Raw genomic sequence first — 19,928 nt, 5'->3', positions numbered from 1 at the left:
AGAAAGCTTGGCATGACCACAAGGCTGTGCTGACTGAGTACCAGCCAGGACAGAAGGTGTGGGTGTTGGAGCCAGTGGCCCCAGCAGCACTCCAGGACATATGGTCTGGACCCCACACCATTGTTGAGAAAAAGGGGGAGGTCACCTACTTGGTGGACCTTGGCACCCCTAGTAGCCCCCACAGGGTGCTCCATGTCAACAGACTTAAAGCATATGTTGACAGGGCAGACATGGGCTTGCCCACAGATGAGGGACAGGAGGAAGAGAGTGACCCTCTCCCAGACCTGTTGACTGAGAACCCTGATGATGGTTCAGTTGATGGAGTGGCCTTAGCTGGCAGCCTCACTGACCAGCAGCAACAGGACTGCAGACAAGTTCTGCAGGCTTTCAGACATATCTTTTCCCTAACACCTAGTCAGACTAACTGGTGCACCCATGAGGTAAACACTGGTGACAGTCTGCCTGTGAAGAGTAAGATCTACAGGCAACGTGACCATGTCAGGGATTGTATAAAGACTGAGGTGCAGAAAATGCTTGCGTTGGGAGTAATTGAGCCATCAGAGAGCCCCTGGGCCAGCCCAGTAGTCCTTGTACCAAAACCTCACACCCAAGATGGTAAGAGAGAGATGAGGTTCTGTGTGTACTATAGAGGTCTCAATGCTGTCACGAGGACAGATGCTCACCCAATTCCAAGAGCAGATGAGCTCATTGATAGATTGGCTTCTGCCAAATTTCTGAGCACATTTGATTTGACAGCTGGCTATTGGCAAATCCGGTTAGCTGAGGAGTCCAAGGCCAAAAATGCTTTCTCAACCCCAGGAGGTCATTATCAATTTGTAGTGATGCCCTTTGCTTTGAAGATTGCACCTGCCACTTTCCAAAGGTTGGTGAACCAAGTCCTTACTGGGTTGGATGACTTTTGTGCAGCTTATCTGGATGATATTGCGGTCTTCAGCTCCACCTGGGAGGATCACCTGATCCACCTGAAGAAGGTTTTAGAGGACCTGCAAAAGGCAGGCCTAACTATCAAGACCACAAAGTGCCAGATAGGGCAGAGTAAGGTTGTGTACGTGGGCCACCTTGTAGGTGGGGGTCAGGTTAAACCACTGGAGAGTAAGATCCAGACCATACACAACTGGGCTCATCCAACAACCCAGACACAGTCAGAGCTTTCTTGGGCCTGTCTGGGTACTACAGAAAATTTGTCAAGAATTATGGGTCCATTGTGACACCACTCAATGATCTGACATCTAAGAAGATGCCAAAAAAAGGTTCAGTGGACAGTTAGCTGTCAAAATGCATTTGATGACCTGAACAAGGCCATGTGCTCTGCACCTATCCCAAAGAGTCCTGACTACTCCAAAGAGTTCATTGTCCAAACAGATGCTTCTGGGTTGGGGGTGGGAGCTGTGCTTTCACAACTTAATGTAGATGGTCAAGATCAGCCCATTGCTTTTATTAGCAGAAGGCTGACCCCTAGCGAGAAACGTTGGTCAGCTATTGAGAGGGAGGCCTTTGCTGTGGTTTGGGCCCTGAAGAAGTTGAGACCATACTTGTTTGGCACTCACTTCAAAATTCAGACCAACCATAAGCCCCTCTTGTGGCTAAATCATATGAAGGGTGAGAATCCCAAACTGCTCAGGTGGTCCATTTCCCTACAGGGGATGGACTTTACAGTGGAGCACAGACCAAGGACTGACCATGGCAATGCAGATGGTCTCTCCAGGTATTTCCATTTTGAACATGAAGACTCAACTGGTCAAGGTTAGTCTAATGTCCCTGCGTTGGGGGGGGTGGGTTATGTAGCAGAGTAGGTTCTGCTATCCTATGGTCATCCCATTTGTTTTGCTTTTTGCTTCACTAGTTTTCCACTTAATGTGGCTGTGGGCCTGCTAATCACACCCACAGCCCTGCTGTTCTCTCTCTTAATTCACAACCATGTACTTTAGGTACATCACCAATTGGGATTGGGTCACCTTATGAGTCCCTGTACAGTGTACTATAGGTACCCAGGGCATAGGTGCATCCAAGGCCTACCAGGAGCTGCAGCATATCTTTTGCCACCCCTGGCTGGCCATCCAAACTGACACAACTGGCTGATCACTCTGCTGGGGCAAGGTCGTGTAATTACCCCTTGCTTAGATATAGTATACCTATGTCTAACCTTATATCTGGACACATATACACCTAAAAGTCACTCCTATGGCAGGCCTTAACAATCCTGAAGGCAGAGTGCTTGGTTGTATGTGAGATAGTGCTCTAGCATGAGCTGAGCCTGTCTGCAGCTTTCGGAACCATGTCCTTATAGCTGTTCTGGGATATTGCCATACCATATACTCTTAAGTGCATTATAATCCTCGCGGTTAGATGCTATCTTTGGTTTGGCTTTATCAAAACATGTTGTGTAAGGTGTCATACACTTTGGAATACTACCCCCTCGCCAATTCTGGCGACGGGGGTAGCATTCCACCCTTCTAGAGGGGGAAGACATGTTACTAACATTAATCCCGGTTAAAGTTAACCAGAGCCTCAGCATCACAAAATGGATGCTGCTGCCACAGACACAAATCTGGTCTCCTGCTGCTGGACGAAACTCCGGCAGGGGACGCCTGGACAATAGGTTTCCTGTCACAGGGAGGTGCTAGCACCACCCCAGACAGGAGATAGTGAAGTAGTGTGGCTCACTGGTTAGAGGCGGCAGACCCGAGAGCAGAGGACGGCCCGGGACCAGGGTTCGATTCCCGGCGCGGCAGGTTTCTGGACCAGGGTCAGTGGACTCGATAATTCTCTCGCCTCGGTGCCCACTCTGATCAGCGTTCACACTCGGCAACTCTGGGCATTAGCTTGCCTCATCTTCACTAACGGCCCCACCAGACCGCCGGGGATGCCTGGTCTCACCCTGGAGATACCCATTAAGGGACCATCTCTCAGGGAAGCCAGGAAGGGTTTCGCAGCGGTCGAAGCGCCTTGGGACCCTACGGGTAAGTAGTGCGCTATATAAATGCCTATACATTTACATAGTGGAGTGGGGCAGGGAGGGCTGAATGAAACTAGACACTGCCTGGGGCACACAAGGTGTCCAGTGCATAGGCCAGTTCAAACCGGTGCAGCCCCAGCCCCAGCTCTGGCGCGAAACTGGACAGAGGGAAAGGAGTGTAACCACCCCCTTTCTGGGTCCCACCCATAGGAGGGACCTAGCAGGTAATCCAGCACCTTGATTTGGAATAAAGGTAGGAACTGTGTCCTTAAGACTTTAGATAATCCTGACTGAAACTTTGATACGAAACTCTGGACCCTTCGACATCCTACTCGACGTAGAAGACTGAAGAATCTCCCTTGTGGTCAAGGAGTGACCACCCTGTGCAACCAGGCACCATCCAGCACTCAACGGTTTGCTTTGTTGTTGCTCCCGCCGGAGTTCGAAAGACAGAGCCTGACAAGAACCGGACTTCCAGACATCCAACAGCCCGATCCACAGCCACAGCAAAGCTGAGACCCGTGGAGGCGACGAGAGACGTGGGACCGGCCTTCTTGGAAAGCCAGCGAAGTGCTTTCTGTGCAGCTCCTGAGGCACCCTCGAAGCTGTGCATTGGGGATTGAGAAGCCCCAGCCCCGAGCATCCTGTGCACCGAAGATCACCTCTCCACACTCACCGAGTGCTGCGTGGGGCCCTTTTGCATTTTCCTGCTCGACGCGTCTGTCCGGTCGCTTGCCTGTTGGCTAGTGGCCTCTGTGACGACGAACCTTTGAATTTTCAATGCTAGTCTGGTTGCTCCAGACTGGCCCTTGCTCCCCTGAAAAGGAGCAGCCCATCAGACCTTGCTGGTCTGATCCAGAAGCCATCTTCCACTCCTGCGTGGGTTGCATTTGCCAAGGCCTGTTGACTCCGAATCGAGAACCGACACCGCCGGCAGCGAGAGCTTTCGTGGGACAGTCCGTGTCCATCACCTGGTCGTCGTCGACACCTCCTGGCCCACGTGGCAGCGGAGACAAGCTTCACGACATCACCTGATCGCAACCCGACATCTCCTGGTTCCTTCCAGGTTCCTTCCTGGTCACTGGCTAGTGACCCAGACTCTGTCCCCTCTGCTTTCAGGTACTCTACATCTTTGATCCACCCTTGGATCCAACCGGACTCTTCTCTCCTGGTCGCCTGCAGCATCTTTTCTCCAAGGCCCCATAGAACTCCACGAAGAAACCCGACGCACTTTGACACCTATGCACCCGCTTCCTGTGGGTGAGGTAACGCGAGTACTGCGGTGCTCCTGTAGAGGTTTACACCCCTAGTGTCCTAGTTTTAAGTGGTTAAGTTCTAGTCCAGTCGGAAGACTTCCAAATCTGCAACTTTCTAACTTTACGCACCCATTGACTTCTATAGGTGCACGCATGTGCATTTAGACACTGCACCCGCATCCTGTGGGCCTTCTGTTCCCTGACTGCTGTTAATCCAGTGTAGCCCCAGCGATTCCCAAGGCCCTAGGCCTTACCATTGTTCGTGACGTGGTTCTTATACCACTATTTTAGTATATGGTTTTAAGGGCCACCAGGGCCTATCCATATTTGTGCAACTTTTGTATGTTATATTAAGTTATTTGTTATACGCTTGTGCTCCTGTGCTCAGAAAGAGTTAAGGGGATTTATTTAGAAATAAATACATATATATTTTGAATATATAACCTGTGTGGTGTCCTTTCATTTGATATTAAAAGGTTTGCATATGGTAAAACAGCTGGCTTCACATGCTCTCTTTAGCCTAAGACTGCTTTTGTCCATGCTACCACTAGGATAGCTGGTCTATAAGGTTGACTTTACAACCATCACCATAAGAGTTGTTTGGACTGGTGCAAGGTGCTCACTAAAATAGTGAACATCATATACCAGGCCAACTTCTCACACCGACAAGGCTGATAAATAACCTTTTACAGTCGCCACAGCAAAACCCTGCTGGGCCAAAGAAAGAGCAAACTGAAGTATGTCGGACAAACGAGCTCTCAAGGGGTCAATAGATTTCTCTCCACACTAGGAAACAAATTTGGACCACCTATAGGAATAGATTGACTTGGTGGAAAGACGCCTGGCCGAAAGAATTACAACCACCTAATCAGGCGGGAGAGAAAAAGAATTCAGGTTGCCCCGTTCAATCTCCAGGCATGAAGGTGTAAGGTCTGGCGGTGGGGGTGTAGAACCTGCCCCTCCATCTGAGAGAGGAGATCTGCCATGAGAGGGAGACGGAGCGGCGGGCACAAGGATAGGTGGAGAAAATCTGTGTACCACACCCTTCTTGCCCAATCCGGGGCGACCAATATAACTTGGGCCCGGTCTTGGAGAACCTTCCTCAGAACCCAAGGGATCAAGGGTAGGGGAGGAAACGCGTAAAGGAGTTGTGAGCCCCAACTCAACTGAAACGCTTCCCCCAAAGCTCCCTGCAACGGATACTGGAGACTGCAGAATGACAGGCAGTGAGCATTCTCGTGAGTGGCAAACAGATCCATCCGAGGGGTTCACCACGTCCGAAAGACCTGACGAACCACCTCTGGATGAAGCCTCCACTCGTGGTCGGCTGAGAACTGCCAAATGAGACTGTCTGCACAAACGTTCAGAACTCCGGCCAGATGATTTGCCATCAGACAAATCTGGTGGTCCTGAACCCAGGACCAGAGACGCAGAGCTTCTCTGCAGAGAAGATGCGACCCCACTCCTCCCTGCTTGTGACATACCACCTCGCGGTCGTGTTGTCCGTCAGGACCTGAACCGATTGACCGCGAAGGGAAGGGAGGAAGGCCTTGAGTGCCAAACATATCGCCCTGAATTCCAGAAGGTTGATGTGAAGCAACCTTTCCCCTGGAGACCAAAGACCCTTGATCTCCAGATCCCCCAGATGAGCACCCCACCCTAGAGTGGAGGCATCCGTTATCAATGTGGCAACCGATGGAGGCAGATGAAAGGGCTTTCCTTGCGACAGATCGCCCTCCACGCTCCACCAAGACAGATCCGCTGCAGTTTCTCTGGAGATCCTCACAGACTCTCTGAGATCTCCGTTGTGCTGATACCACTGCCTGCGGAGGCACCACTGGAGCGCCCTCATGTGCCAGCGTGCATGGTTGACCAGCAGAATGCAGGAAGCAAACAGACCGAGCAGGCGAAGGACCTTCAGGACTGGAACGACGGCTCCATTGTAAAACAAAGGAATCATTTCCTGAATGTCGAGAATCCTTTGAGGAGGAGGGAATGCCCGACAAACAGTAGTGTACAGTACTGCCACTATAAACAGGTTGCGCTGTGAGGGCAGCAGGTGAGACTTGGGTAAATTTATCGAAAAACCCAACCTGTACAACAACTGAGTTGTCTCTTGCAGATGATGGAGCACCTTCTCTCGAGACTCTGCTTTGCTCAGCCAGTCGTCCAGATAGGGGAATACAGGAATCCCCGCCCTCCTGAGATGGGCTACCACCACTGCCATCCCCTTGGTAAAAACTTGAGGTGCCAATTCCAAACGGAAGGACCGCAAACTGATAATGTTGCGACCCCACCGTGAAACTGAGATACTTCCTGTGCTACTCCAGGATCGGGATATGAAAATACGCGTCCTGCAAGTCGAGCGACACCATCCAGTCTTCTTCCAGCAGCGCCTGAAGAACCTGCGCAAGGGTAAGCATCTTGAACTTCTCTTGTTTCAGATAAAGATTCAAGATCCTGAGATCCAGGATTGGGCGATGCCTGCCATCCTTCTTGGGAATCAGGAAATACCGGGAGTAGCATCCCTGACTCCTTTCCTGCTCTGGAACCACCTCTATCGCGCCTTTCTTTAACAAGGTCAGAACTTCCTCCTGTAGGAGACGGAGATGTTCTTCTGAGCAAGCCCCTTGACAAGGAGGGTAATTTGGAGGGAATTCCCGAAATGGAAGAGCATACCCATTTGCCACAAGATTAAGAACCCATTGGTCTGTAGTGAGCGATTCCCAATCCGGCAGAAAATGGGCAAGCTGACCCCCACAGGACCAACATGACTGGGAATGGGGAATCTAGGGCTGCTTTGCTGCGGCGATAGGAGGAGAGGTAGAGGAGGAGGAGGATTGACGACCGCGTGGACGACCTCGGTTTCTTCCCCTATATGATTTATACAGCGTATTTTGTTGCTGCTGCGGACGAGGATGCCCTTGCGAGCGAAAGGATGACTTCCCAAATCCTCTGTATCTACGAAAGGAACCTCTGGATTGAGTCTGCAAGCCAAGTGATCTTTCCGTGGCCTTACTATCTTTGAATCTTTCAAGTGCGGCATCAGCCTTCTGACCAAACAGACCTGTACCATCAAATGGTAAGTCCAACAAAGTAGCCTGCACATCCTGAGAAAAGTCTGTAGACTTCAACCAAGCTCCCCTTCTCGTAGCCACTGCAGAACCCATAATTCTAGCCACCGAATCAGCCGTATCTAGGCCACTTTGAATGACCAGGCGCGCAGCAGCCTGGGTATCATCCAAAACCTCTAGAAAGTTCTTCTTGTCTTCATCAGACAGTTTAGGCAGCAACTGTTTAGAGGAATCCATCAAGGCATGGATATACCTTCCCATCAAGCAAGTTGCATTTGTTGATTTCAGTGCCATGCTCGCAGATGAAAACACCTTCTTAGCAGACTGGTCAATCCGTTTTGACTACCTGTCAGCTGGAACCTGAGGGAATGCTCCTGAAGACCTCTTTGAGCAAGCCGCCTGAACAACAAGGCTCTCAGGCAAAGGGTGAGCTGACAAAAATTCTGGATCCTCCGGTGCCACCCTATATCTCTGTGCCACAGTTATGGAGACCGCAGATGCAGACAAATGCTTCTTCCGAACCTCTAACACCGGCTCCAGAATTGCCTCATTAAACGGTAACAGAGGCTCAGACACAGAGGACGGAGAATGCAACACTTCAGTCAATAAATTAGACTTAAATTCGGGGGAAGGAAGATTAATATCCAACAATTCAGCAGCTTTTCTCACAACTGTATGATACGGGGCTACCTCCTTCGAAGGAGCATCTGAACCAGGAGAAAAATTCCACTCAGGGGAAACATCAAGACCACTTGCATCTCTTAATTCTGCAAAAAAGTCCTCAGAATCAGGAAGTTCACCTTCCTCCATCTCCTGCCGATAGCGTGCCTCTTCCACAACTCTTTGGGACTCCCTCCTTGAACGGATCCTCAGGACTGGAGTCGATGGATCCACAACCGACTCCATCGGATTCGGGACCGGCGTCGAGCGCGGAACCGACGGCGGTTTAATCCATCACCGTTCTTTAGCCCACTCTGCCACCCCAGTTCAGACATGGCCATATGCAAATCAGTCTGACTATGTGCCTCATGGGAACAGTACAGCCCGAACTGCTTTGCATATGGCCATGTCTGAACTGGGGTGGCAGAGTGGGCTAAAGAACGGTGATGGATTAAACCCAGATCTGTTGACTGGGTGCGAGTGTTTGATTGGTTCAGATGCTCCGTCCATCACCACCCCCTTTTGTACCGCTTTGTTCGCCATAAGTTGGCAGGGTATGCTCAGACGCGAGTCCCTTGCTCACTTTGCCACTGGATTCAAGCAAGCCTGGCTGAAGACGGCTGTAATGCCAGAAACCGGTCCTAGGAAGCTTGAATCTGGTCCAGGGAAGGCATGGCTTGGCAGTTCGTGCTGGACTGTTCCCATGAGGCACAGGGTCAGACTGATTTGTATATGGCCATGTCTGAACCGGGGTGGCAGAGTGGGCTAAAGAACGGTGATGGATTAAACCCAGATCTGTTCGCTGGGTGTGAGTGTTTGATTCGTTCAGATGCTCCGTCCATCACCACCCCCTTTTGTACCGCTTTGTTTGCCATAAGTTGGCAGGGTATGCTCAGACGTGAGTCCCTTGCTCACTTTGCCACTGGATTCAAGCAAGCCTGGCTGAAGGCGGCTGTAATGCCAGAAACCGGTCCTAGGAAGCTTGAATCTGGTCCAGGGAAGGCATGGCTTAGCAGTTCGGGCTGGACTGTTCCCATGAGGCACAGGGTCAGACTGATTTGCATATGGCCATGTCTGAACTGGGGTGGCAGAGTGGGCTAAAGAACGGTGATGGATTAAATCCAGATCTGTTGACTGGGTGTGAGTGTTTGATTGGTTCAGATGCTCCGTCCATCACCACCCCCTTTTGTACCGCTTTACTCTATTAACTAGGTATCTTCGTGAATTAGATTGGCCATTAAAAATGTGCAGTCAAGTCATGGCATAAATTACATCCAAGGCCAGCAAACAGCAAGGTAATTCAGTAAACTTATTTAAAAGAAGCAGTATGTTAGATAAGCAATATTAATCTGGTCCTCAAGCACAAGGTTTTAAGGCAGGGTGCCCATGTCAGAGATCAGTATGAATAAGCAAGATCTTACATTAGAAACATGTAAGGAACACATTGGCTCTGAACCATGAGCAGATCAGATAATTTACCATTAGATGTACTAGACACCACATTACCTCAGAGCCTAATATGGATTTGATGTTCTTCACATAAGTTTCAATACGGTCATCTTTCAACTCCACCCATGATGGTTGGTTCACTCGCATTCCAATGGGACTGCAAATCTTCTCTATCATGCTCACTAGTTCCTTGGCTTGGGTGGCAGCACGCTTCGGATAAAACAAAGCCCAGAAACTCATAGGAATCTAAAGTATAAAGAAAGATCAAGATAATCACTTTTGAAGATATTCTTAGGGGACGGATGCTCTGGCAATAGTCGATAACTTAATAAAAAAGAGAGGCAAAGATGCTTTTGCTGATATAATAACTTATAACCTAGTATTAAACTTCAGTCTACTGCTTGAGTGAGCGGTGAGCATTAAGAATAATCACATTACACTTAGAAAAGCTGATTATATATTGGAACTGCAACACTTATAATCTAGAAGACATTAGGTGCTTCCAGCACTAAAAATAGTCTCAGAAGTACCAATTAGCACTGGAATTTATTACTTTCATCGATCATTATCACTTCACCCTGGCACTCCTGAAAAAACTTCTGAAGATATAATTAAATTCAATCTATATCAAGCAATATTTCTCAAGACACACGTAGTCCCATTAAGTCTAGGAAACTGCACGATGTTTTAATGAATCGGCATCACCATAACTCATTACATGTTGATCGACAACCTACAAAAAGAGCAACAATTAAAGGTCCTCTGGCCTAAACACTTAACATTAGCAAATTTTAGCACACTTACTAAGGCTTTAGAAGGCTACTCCAGTTACCTCTAAACAGGCAAAAATGTCAGCTCTACCTATAGTATCTTAATTATTTAATGGTCACTGATATAGCACATTAAGCATTGTAATAAGTATAAGTTACATTCTGTATTAACTTTGGCAGAGTTCTAGCCACCTTTTATCAGCGTTGCTTTTGCTATAGAGGAGACACCAATAGACGACGACAGGCACACGTGGACAATACACTAACAAGCACACACATCAGTATCATATACACACGGGAAACTGGCATGATGTTCAGCAGTACAACACTCATGCTTACCAATATCACCACATGATCATTTATTTTGTTGCATGTACTAAAAACAGACCAGGATACTTCCCTTTAGTAATGTTCCTTCCTGGTGGGCATTCTATCTAACTATTGCTTTTTTGCCTTTAGAATATCCCCAGACGTTACACTGGATATGGAAAATCTCAACTGTAGTGCTCTGGCACAGACAGATGGTGGTGTGTGGCTTTACTGGGGTTTTGCACCGCTCTAGAACTTACCGAGAGTAGCTGCATATAACTGCCACCCATGCACATCGGTGTCAGTTTCTTGTCTCTTTTCCTTTCTGCACCTTCAGATGTGGAGTATAGAACAGCTTTTGGTGACAATTTGCCGATCTCAAACGTGGGAATTTTTTAGATGTTAAAAAGAGGCAACTTGCAGAATGGGGAGAAGGGAGGGTAGTGAGTAATATGCGGTTATAGTATCCACAACAAAGAGCATTACCATAGGTAAGTAACTTGCTCTTCTGATGAGTATTTCAAACTGCAGATTCCTCACCTCTACCTTAACAGTAACTAACAAAAATGGCTGGCCTGGGGAGTGAACTGAGACCAATAGGCCCTGTATGACTTGAGTGAGCGAAGCGACCTTCCCATCTGACTGGACTGTCAATCAGTACTGCCTCATGAACATATATAGCGACACCCGCATTGCAATCTTGCAGATACCAAGTACATACTCCCAGCCCTCACGTTCAGGAATGGGTTCTCAGACCATCACGCAACTGCTTCTTGGCTTGAGCTTAGCAGATTTTAAAACAGAGGCATATCCACATTGACAGGGGTTTCTTTTGCACCGTCCTGCCCTTCTTTGCACCTCAGAAGCCGATGAAGAGTTGATTGGCTAGGTAGATTTCTTCCCTGAGACCATAATGTCCTTTCATGTAAAAGCTCAAGGATCAAGGCGATGGAGCAGTTTTGCCCTCAATCGAAAGATGAGGTAGGATGACGAACGCAGGCAATGTGATTGACTGGCCAACATGACAGGACATTATGACCTCAGGGAGATAATCTATCAAGGTCGTCAACACTAATTTGTCAGTGAAAAAGACAGTGTAGGGCGATTGGACTGAGAGGACTTGACGCTTACTCAAATGGCGTGCGTATATGATGGAAATAAGGAAGATTAGCATCTGCAGCATTAAGAAGCAGCTGTGCATCTGCTTGAAGGATGTACACAGAAAGAGTGACAAGACCAGATTAAGTTCTCACAGGGGCATCACAAACGGTTTGGGAGGAAACATTATGTGTCAAACATTTTATGATATGCACCATAACCTGTGACATAAACAAGGATGTTGGCTCTGGTAAACATAGGAAGGCCTGACAAGTAACCTTTCCTGTGTCTACTGCAAGGCCTTGCTGGGATAAGGAGAGAACAAAAAAAGTACATTGGAGAGTTTGCCTTGCAAGTGGTTGGTGTCTTGGGGGCACCACAAAAGGCAATGTAGTAACTTGAAAGAATAGATTAAGTCCATGGGAGTAGATTATCCAATTTAATTGAATTATGAAAAGCAGGAACGAAGGAAACAAGCAGCTCAAGAAGAGCTGACTGAATATGCAATTGAATAATAACATTCCATATAGCAACAGGAACAGTGATTACATATACAAGGTTCTACACTATGCATTCTACGATTACATGTACAGTGTTCCTACACAATATTCCATAAAGGAATATGCCATTACTACTACACATCCCCTTTTCTTAACCATTTTTAATAGAAATAATACAAAGAACCAAAAAGGAAACTTAAACAAAATAACATCAGAAACGGACGTAATTCTGAAACTTCTTAGGTGTGACAACAAGTCTTCCACCCCTAGTGGATTTGTTAACAACCTCACACTCCGAAACAACCATACCTTCCTCGAATGTAGACCCCTCTGTTGGTAAAAGAACCTGAGAACCAACATGATGAAAATCACTACTAGCATGGTTGTCATCTCTCATAACACTAGAGGAAGAATCCACCAAAACACCACCAAGTGCAGGGTGAGGATCTACCGGACCCTCCAAAAGAATTAGATCTTGTCTTTGACTCTCTACAGAAGCTCCAGACTCATCCCCTTTCTCCAAATTCGGCAAAATTTCCAACCACCAGTAGTTTCTTTCCTTAGCACAGGCATTCTTCTTTATAACTCCAGACTTACCAGACAAAGCAATACAATTTAAATGATGTATAGTACCATCATCTAATTCAACCGTGTTCCTCATAACCTTGGTAATAACCCTTGGGTTGGAAAACTTAGACTCTAATTTTCCAGACTTCCTACTAGACTTGACTCTAACACATTGTCCAACTTTGACACTCACCTCTCTGGTACCATGTTTCGTGTCAAAGTACAATTTATTCTTCTCTTGAGATTTAATGATGGCTTGTTTAACATGATCAGGATCCCATTCGTACTTCCTACTCTTGCCATTCCAACCTGGATTTAACCTACAATGAGGAAACCTACCTCTCATCAATCCAAAAGGACTCTCTCCAACTGTATCATGAACAGTGACCCTATACGACCAAATCAATTTGTTAAGCTCATCATCCCAATTCTTATTTCCCTTCTTTGCCAATTGCAGAAGACCTTTCAAAACTCTGTTCATTCTTTTCACCACAGAATTCCCTCCAGGATGGTACAGGGCTGTAAACCTTTGTTCAATCCCTGTATAACAGAAACATTTCTTCATAAGTTCAGACTTAAACTGCACACCTTTATCGGTTAAAGATGAAACAGGAAAACCTTCCCTTAAAAAACACTTATCCAAAAAATCGATAACCACTTGTGTGTTAACACTTGTGACTACCTCCACTTCAATCCACCTTGAAAATAAATCCACAAGAACCAAGATGTACTTTAAAATGCCATCTTGCCAGACCACAGGACCCATTATATCCAACGCAACATGCTCCCAAGATAAATTTGGACAACTTAACGAAGACATAGGCGGATTAAGAGTCTTTTGTGACTTGTCTGCACTCTCACACAGGATACAGTCTCGAACATGTCTTTCAATATCCAAATCCACTCTGGGCCACCAGTACAAAATTTTAATATTCTTCTTGGTGCGAGAAATACCTTGATGTCCCTCATGACCCAAAACTACAATACTGTCTCTAATGCCAAAAGGAGGCACAATTTTCCCAGCTCTACACAAAAATGCACCATCAACACTTAACTCGTCACGGACCTCCCAAAAAGGTCTCAATTTGGGATCCAATTTACAATCCTTACTCCAACCTTGAATGACCCTGTCTTTCACTGTTTGTAGAAGTTCATCCTTCATGTTCTCCTTATCCCACTTATCCTTAGATAAACCTGGGGTATCAGTAAAGACAGCAGCTACACACATATCATTCCAAGGATCAGGATCAACCTCTTTGAGAGGCAAAGGAAGCCTGCTGAGGAAATCTGCAATGACATTTTTAGCCCCAGGAACATATTGCACATCATAAACAAAATCCTGAATTCTCATTGACATTCTTGCAATCCTCGCAGATGCTTTGGATAAACCCTCCGTGGTAAGCAATTTTGTTAAAGGTTTGTGGTCTGATCTCAGTAAAAACTTCTTTCCCCAAATGAACTTCCTAAAATGTTCCATGGCCCATACACACGCTAAAGTCTCCCGCCTCAGCAGGAGACGAGCGGGATGCGAATGCAATGACCACTTCATCTCCTTTTTCTGAGATAAAACACCACCAAACCTGTTCCACAGGCATCAGTTGTGACAATATTCTCTGCACGAGGATCAAAACCCTGTAGTGCAGGTGCATTCGCAATTGCATTCTTGATGCAATCAAAAGATTTCTGACAGCCCTCATTCCAAAGAAAAGGAACCTTGTTTTTCATTAGTAACCGCATCTCATAAGTCTTCTGCGAAAAATTACAAACAAATTTCGCATAAAACTCGGCCAAACCCAAGAATGAACGCAAATCATCCTTTGATTTGGGAGCAGGGGCATTGAGAATAGCTTCCACTAAGGAACTTTTAGGTTTAATACCATCGCCTCCAATTTCATGGCCTAAGTATGTGACCGACTTTTCTGAGAACTTACATTTGGTACCCTCAGCTACCAAACCATTGCTCTTAAGAATAGACAAAACCTCTCTTAAAAAAGCATCATGCTGGGCTTTGTCCTTTCCCATTATCAAGATGTCGTCTTGAAAAAAAACAACCTCTTTGATATGGCCAAATAGATTAGACATAAGCCTTTGAAAAACGGCCGCAGAAGATGCCAATCTAAAAGGCATACGTCTAAACCTATAACACACGAAGGGTGTACAAAAGGAAGTAAACTGCCTGCTATTTTTGTCCAGCACCACCTGATGATACGCCGCAGAAAGGTCCAACGTTGAGAACCATCTTGCACCACGTGTCAAGGCAAGCATTTCATCGTTTCTGGGCAATGGAAATTGGTCAACCAAAATGTTATTGTTCAGATACCTAAGATCCACACATAAACGGGCCTTACCATTGGGCTTACGGGCTACGACCAATGAAGAAACCCATTCAGCAGCTTCTATAGGCTCAATAACCTTGTTAGCAAGCATTTTGTCTAACTCCCCTTTGACTTCATCCCTGACAATGAAAGGGATGTTCCTAGCCTTATGAACTTTAGGACATGCCCCCTCCTTCAAGCGAATTTGATGTGTGAAGCCTTTTAATTTACCCATGCGACTCTCAAATACTTCCGGAAACTCCTGTAAGACCCACTTCTTAGTGTCTACACTTTCGCAGGAAACCAGTACCTGCTCCTTGCTATTGGGATTAAGAATTATGTCTAACATCTTCTGGTCCTTCCATCCCAAAACTGATGGCCGTTCCTCGGATATGTACAGTTTACCAGTGCATTGTCTTTCCTTAAAGCGGAAGATCAAAGTTCTATATTCTAACATTTCTATGCTTTTACCAGTATAACCTTCAGCTGCAATGTCATTTGGTTCCAACCATTTTCCAATGCAGTTGACAAATTTACTCCTCCAAACATGCTGTGACAATTGTAAAAGGTGAACCAGAATCAGCGGCTAATTGTATCATAACTCCTCCCAACGAAATGTGACACAAAGGTTTAGAAGAGACATCGCCAATGATATTCAGTACAACTTTCTTCAATTGAACCAAATTCACTTGCGAATCCGTGTCACTTGAGGATGAGGAGGAGGAGTCCTGTACATACGCAACTTTACCTTTAGAAGGTTTCTTGCTTTTACAATTACAAACCCTAGAAAAATGGCCAACCAAATCACATTCAATGCATTTTGCAGCTTTAGCAGGGCATCTATCATACGTAGCAGAATGAGAATAACTGCCACATCTGTAACAAATCACAGTGCTAAACTTTTCCTGCCCTTCATTACTTTTCTTGTCAGGAAAATTCGTTTCTTCTTTTCAAATTTGGAATTGTTGTTACTTTTAAACCCCACTTTCTTGTCAGTAATTTTCCCAACAACTTCTTCAGGACCTTTTTTGTCTTGAGAAAGAGTGACCTTTGCACACCTTTCCGAAAGTTCCGCCTATTTTACCATGGCAATAATGTCCTTCAAACATTTATCACCCTCCACCCACAACTTATCCTGTAAACTCTTATTTTTAGCATACATGACTACCTGATCAGATCTTCCTGTAATTGTGCGAATTTGCACTTGGCAGACAGTTTTTTTAAAGCAGAGACATACTCTTCTACGGACTCATGTTTCTCTTGTTTTCTGTGAAAGAAAGAATGCCTAGTAACACCAATACAGACTGAAGGAGAGAAATGATCATCAAGGTTTAACAAAGCCACCTTAAAAACATCCAAATCCCCATCAGCCCTTTCCTGTGCATGTAGATCATTAAAGATGCGTAAACCTTCTGGACCTAAAGAATATAACAGCATTCTCTTTTTCCTTTCTGGAGAAAATGTACCATTAACATCTTCTAAATTCGCTAAATAATTCAGAAAGTACTCTTTCCAGTCTAACCATGAAACTAAAGGTTCCCCTGAAACAGATAAAAATTCTTTAGGTGAATTAATCTGAAGATTAAACACATTACTATCCCCAGAGGTGTTTGGTCTTGAAGAAGAGCTCTCCGTCGTCATGTTTTTATGTAATGTCAAGTGAGATTACAATCTGTTGATAAGAGTGGTAAAAAAAGGAGGTAAAGTATATAGTAAAAAATAAAGTTTAAAAATAAGGTTTACCACTTCAGGAAAAAAATATATATAAGAAAACACCACATCAAGAATTTGATGCTGCGAGTATCCTTCTCCCAAAAATTCTAGAAAGTACCTTTCAAAATCGCTGCTGTTTAAAGATTCATAAATCTGCACCAAAAGTCAAACAAAAATGCTGGTGTTCACTCGGTAAAACAACTTGCCAGGTTGCTATGGAAACTGAAACCTTTGTTTTCCAAAATGGCCGCTTTGCGTGACCTTTTGCGCGGTGACGTCTCCTCTGACGTGTTGAGGTGAGCGCTGTCTTGCGTTGCTGACTCCCGAGACGCGTAGAGTAGAATGCAGGTCAGATGCGAAGTGCCGCTCGAGCCGAACGCACACACGGAAGATTCAAAGGTAAGCGGTTAACGATCGCTTACAAACCGCAATGTACTTTTAAGAAAAAGATACAAAAATAAGTAATTTGGTTCAGCAATGTCGCACAGCGTAGCGATTTTGCGAAGCAGTCAGCTCAAAATCTTCTGGCAAACAGTCAGTCAAATCCTTGATCTTCAAACACGTGTAAAATAGCAAAACAAGCTATAACTTGCAGGAAGTAGAAATAACACAATGTTGAAATCGAGGCTACCATGACTATTGCCAGTGAAGATCAAACGGTAGACACGAAGAAGAATTGGATTTAGTACTCACGATAATTAAAGTCCATTAAAAAAAAACGATTCCAAAGTTTTTTTTTTTTTTAAAGTCCATGTGATGATCCTCTTCGCCAAAAACTGTAGTAACTTGAAAGAATAGATTAAGTCGATGGGAGTAGATTATCCAATTTAATTGAATTATGAAAAGCAGGAACGAAGGAAACAAGCAGCTCAAGAAGAGCTGACTGAATATGCAATTGAATAAGAACATTCCATTTAGCAACAGGAACAGTGATTACATATACATGGTTCTACACTATGCATTCTACGATTACATGTACAGTGTTCCTACACAACATTCCATAAAGGAATATGCCATTACTACAGGCAACAAAGGCTTCCAGTGTATATAGTCTTTGTGGAAGGGCATCTAGCAGCAAGAATAACACCCACCACCTCGGCAAATCAAACTCATTCAATGACCATTGTTCAATTTCAATGCATGCGGTAGTATCCAGGCCTGCACTCATTATATACTATGCTACATCCTGTACTTCATGTATTGTTTGAGCTAGAGAAGCTCTGAAGTCCTTCGGAACCATCTGCAAAATCTTGTAGGCCAAGTTCCACAGAGCACGTGTGTACCTGTTCAGTAAAGAAAGGGGATTAATGGATCTAAGGACCAGGCTGGGGGATAAAAATGTTCTTTTGCCAAAAGCGTCAATCCTTTTAGATTCCATATCTGTAGGAGCTGTTGAGAAGGAATTGGAATTGAACTTACTAGTAGAGGCGTACACAATGAGGCTATCATGTGAAGCATGCTAAGGTAGGAAGTCTGGATCACTAAGCACAGGGATTTGTCACCAAACCATTGACCAGTTGACAGGCAGGCAGGAAAAAGTATTGGACCATGTAGCTATTGTGGTGTCAGTGAGGGCATCATCAAATGACAGTAAGGGCTTTGATGACATCTGCCCTGGTTTGAGCATTTTTGTTGGAGCATTTGTTGTATCTCAATGGAGGCGAACTGCAGATCACCTCAGCTGCCTGCCATACCAGCTGCAAATTAACTGCTTTCTTCTGTTGATGGCTGATTTGGTGAATCGAGCTCTGTTTCAAGGTTAAGTGTCTAGCCCACTGGCATTTTGTAAATCTAGGTATAATTCATAATCAATATAGTGAGGGGGAACACGGTTACAATAGGGTATCTCACTCTGGCTTCACTTAGGGATCCAGGGTATGGCAATTCTTTACCAGAACTCTTTCCCACTGGCAGTGACTTTCTATACTTACAGAGGCGGTTGGCAGACACACCATGAGGAAGGGAATGTTGATCAGGCATCCATGGATGCTTATAAGTGTGTGCGCACTCCATTCACTACTGAAAAAATTACTTCCAGACTCACCGGAGGAGACTACTGTCATTGGGGAGACTTCAATGTGGTGATGGATGCATAACTTGACATGAGTACTTCCACAGCTTCCCACAAATCCAATCGCTTCCCTAAGTGGGCAAACACTCCAGGCCTCATTGACACTTGACATAGACAGCATTTAACTGAACACTTCACTTATTACTACACCCTCACGGCTCCTACTTGCAAAAAGATTACCTGTTTGTTTTGGCTGTGGTCATACACGAGGTGGAAGATACCCATATACTACCCAGGGGCTTATATGATCCCTTAACTCTGGAGTTAGCATTACATCACCCACTGGGAGGGGAGAAAGATATATGGCGCTGAACTGTTTGGTGGATTACAGATGACTCCTTCACTGACCACCTCCAAGGTAAAAATCACTGGCTATTTTGATATAAATCGAAGATCAATTCCCTTCCCCAAACAAGGTATGGAAAGCTTTAAAATCAGTCAGAAGGGGTGAAGTGATGGGCTATATGGCAAGAGACAAAATTAGGGAGATAGCAGACTTGGAAGGCCGCATTACAGCTCTCAAGCAGCAGTTACCTACCCCTGGAGCTTCTACTCTTTGTTATGTATATGTGTTTTTATAGCTCACCCGTGACGGAATCCAGGCAGTCTGTAGCAGGTGTTGGAAGGGCAGCCCTGGAGGCTTACTCAAAAATCCAGGTGTTCAGCTTCTTGCCAAAGTCAAGAAGAGAGGAGGAGGCTCTGATTTGTTGTGCAAGGTCGTTCAAGGCTTCAGGGGCGAGGTAGGAGAAGTTGCGGGCCCCTGCTCACCTTATGTGTATGCTTGAAGTGAATGATAATGAGAGACAAGCAATGCAGAGGTGTCTCGAAGGTTGGGAAAGTGAATGTGGCTGTTCAAGTGGGCAGGGCTATTGCCATGGAGAGGTTTGTAGGTGAGGATGAGGAGTTTAAAGTGTAGGCGCTTGTGTATCGGGAGCCAGTGGAGTTTCCTACGGTGTGATGAGATGTGATCCCAGTGTGAGAGGTTGAAGACTAGTCTGGCTCTTGCGTTTTGGACGGTTTGCAGTATTATTTTAAGCTGGTTGGTATTCTCTGCATTTAGGGTGTGTCCATAGTCTAGTCTGTAGGTGATAAGGGCTTGGGTAATCATTTTCCTGGTGTTGTCTGGTAACTATAGGAAGACTTTCTTCAAGCATCCTTAGTGTGTTGAA

General features: G+C 45.5%; 1 protein-coding gene across 2 annotated transcripts in view; it reads right to left on the bottom strand.

Moving 5' to 3' along the window:
• Positions 1-19,928, bottom strand: part of PIWIL2 (piwi like RNA-mediated gene silencing 2) — a 1,947,029-nt gene that overhangs the window by 783,031 nt on the left and 1,144,070 nt on the right. For both annotated transcript variants that reach the window (XM_078666379.1, XM_078666380.1), the window contains one exon: positions 9,474-9,662. In XM_078666379.1, coding sequence (XP_078522505.1) covers positions 9,474-9,662 — 189 coding nt within the window. The remainder of the gene's footprint in view (positions 1-9,473; positions 9,663-19,928) is intronic.

This window comes from Lissotriton helveticus, chromosome 11, assembly GCF_964261635.1.
Source record: "Lissotriton helveticus chromosome 11, aLisHel1.1, whole genome shotgun sequence".
NCBI classification, from domain to species: domain Eukaryota; kingdom Metazoa; phylum Chordata; class Amphibia; order Caudata; family Salamandridae; genus Lissotriton; species Lissotriton helveticus.
This window is presented reverse-complemented; position numbering and strand designations above follow the sequence as displayed.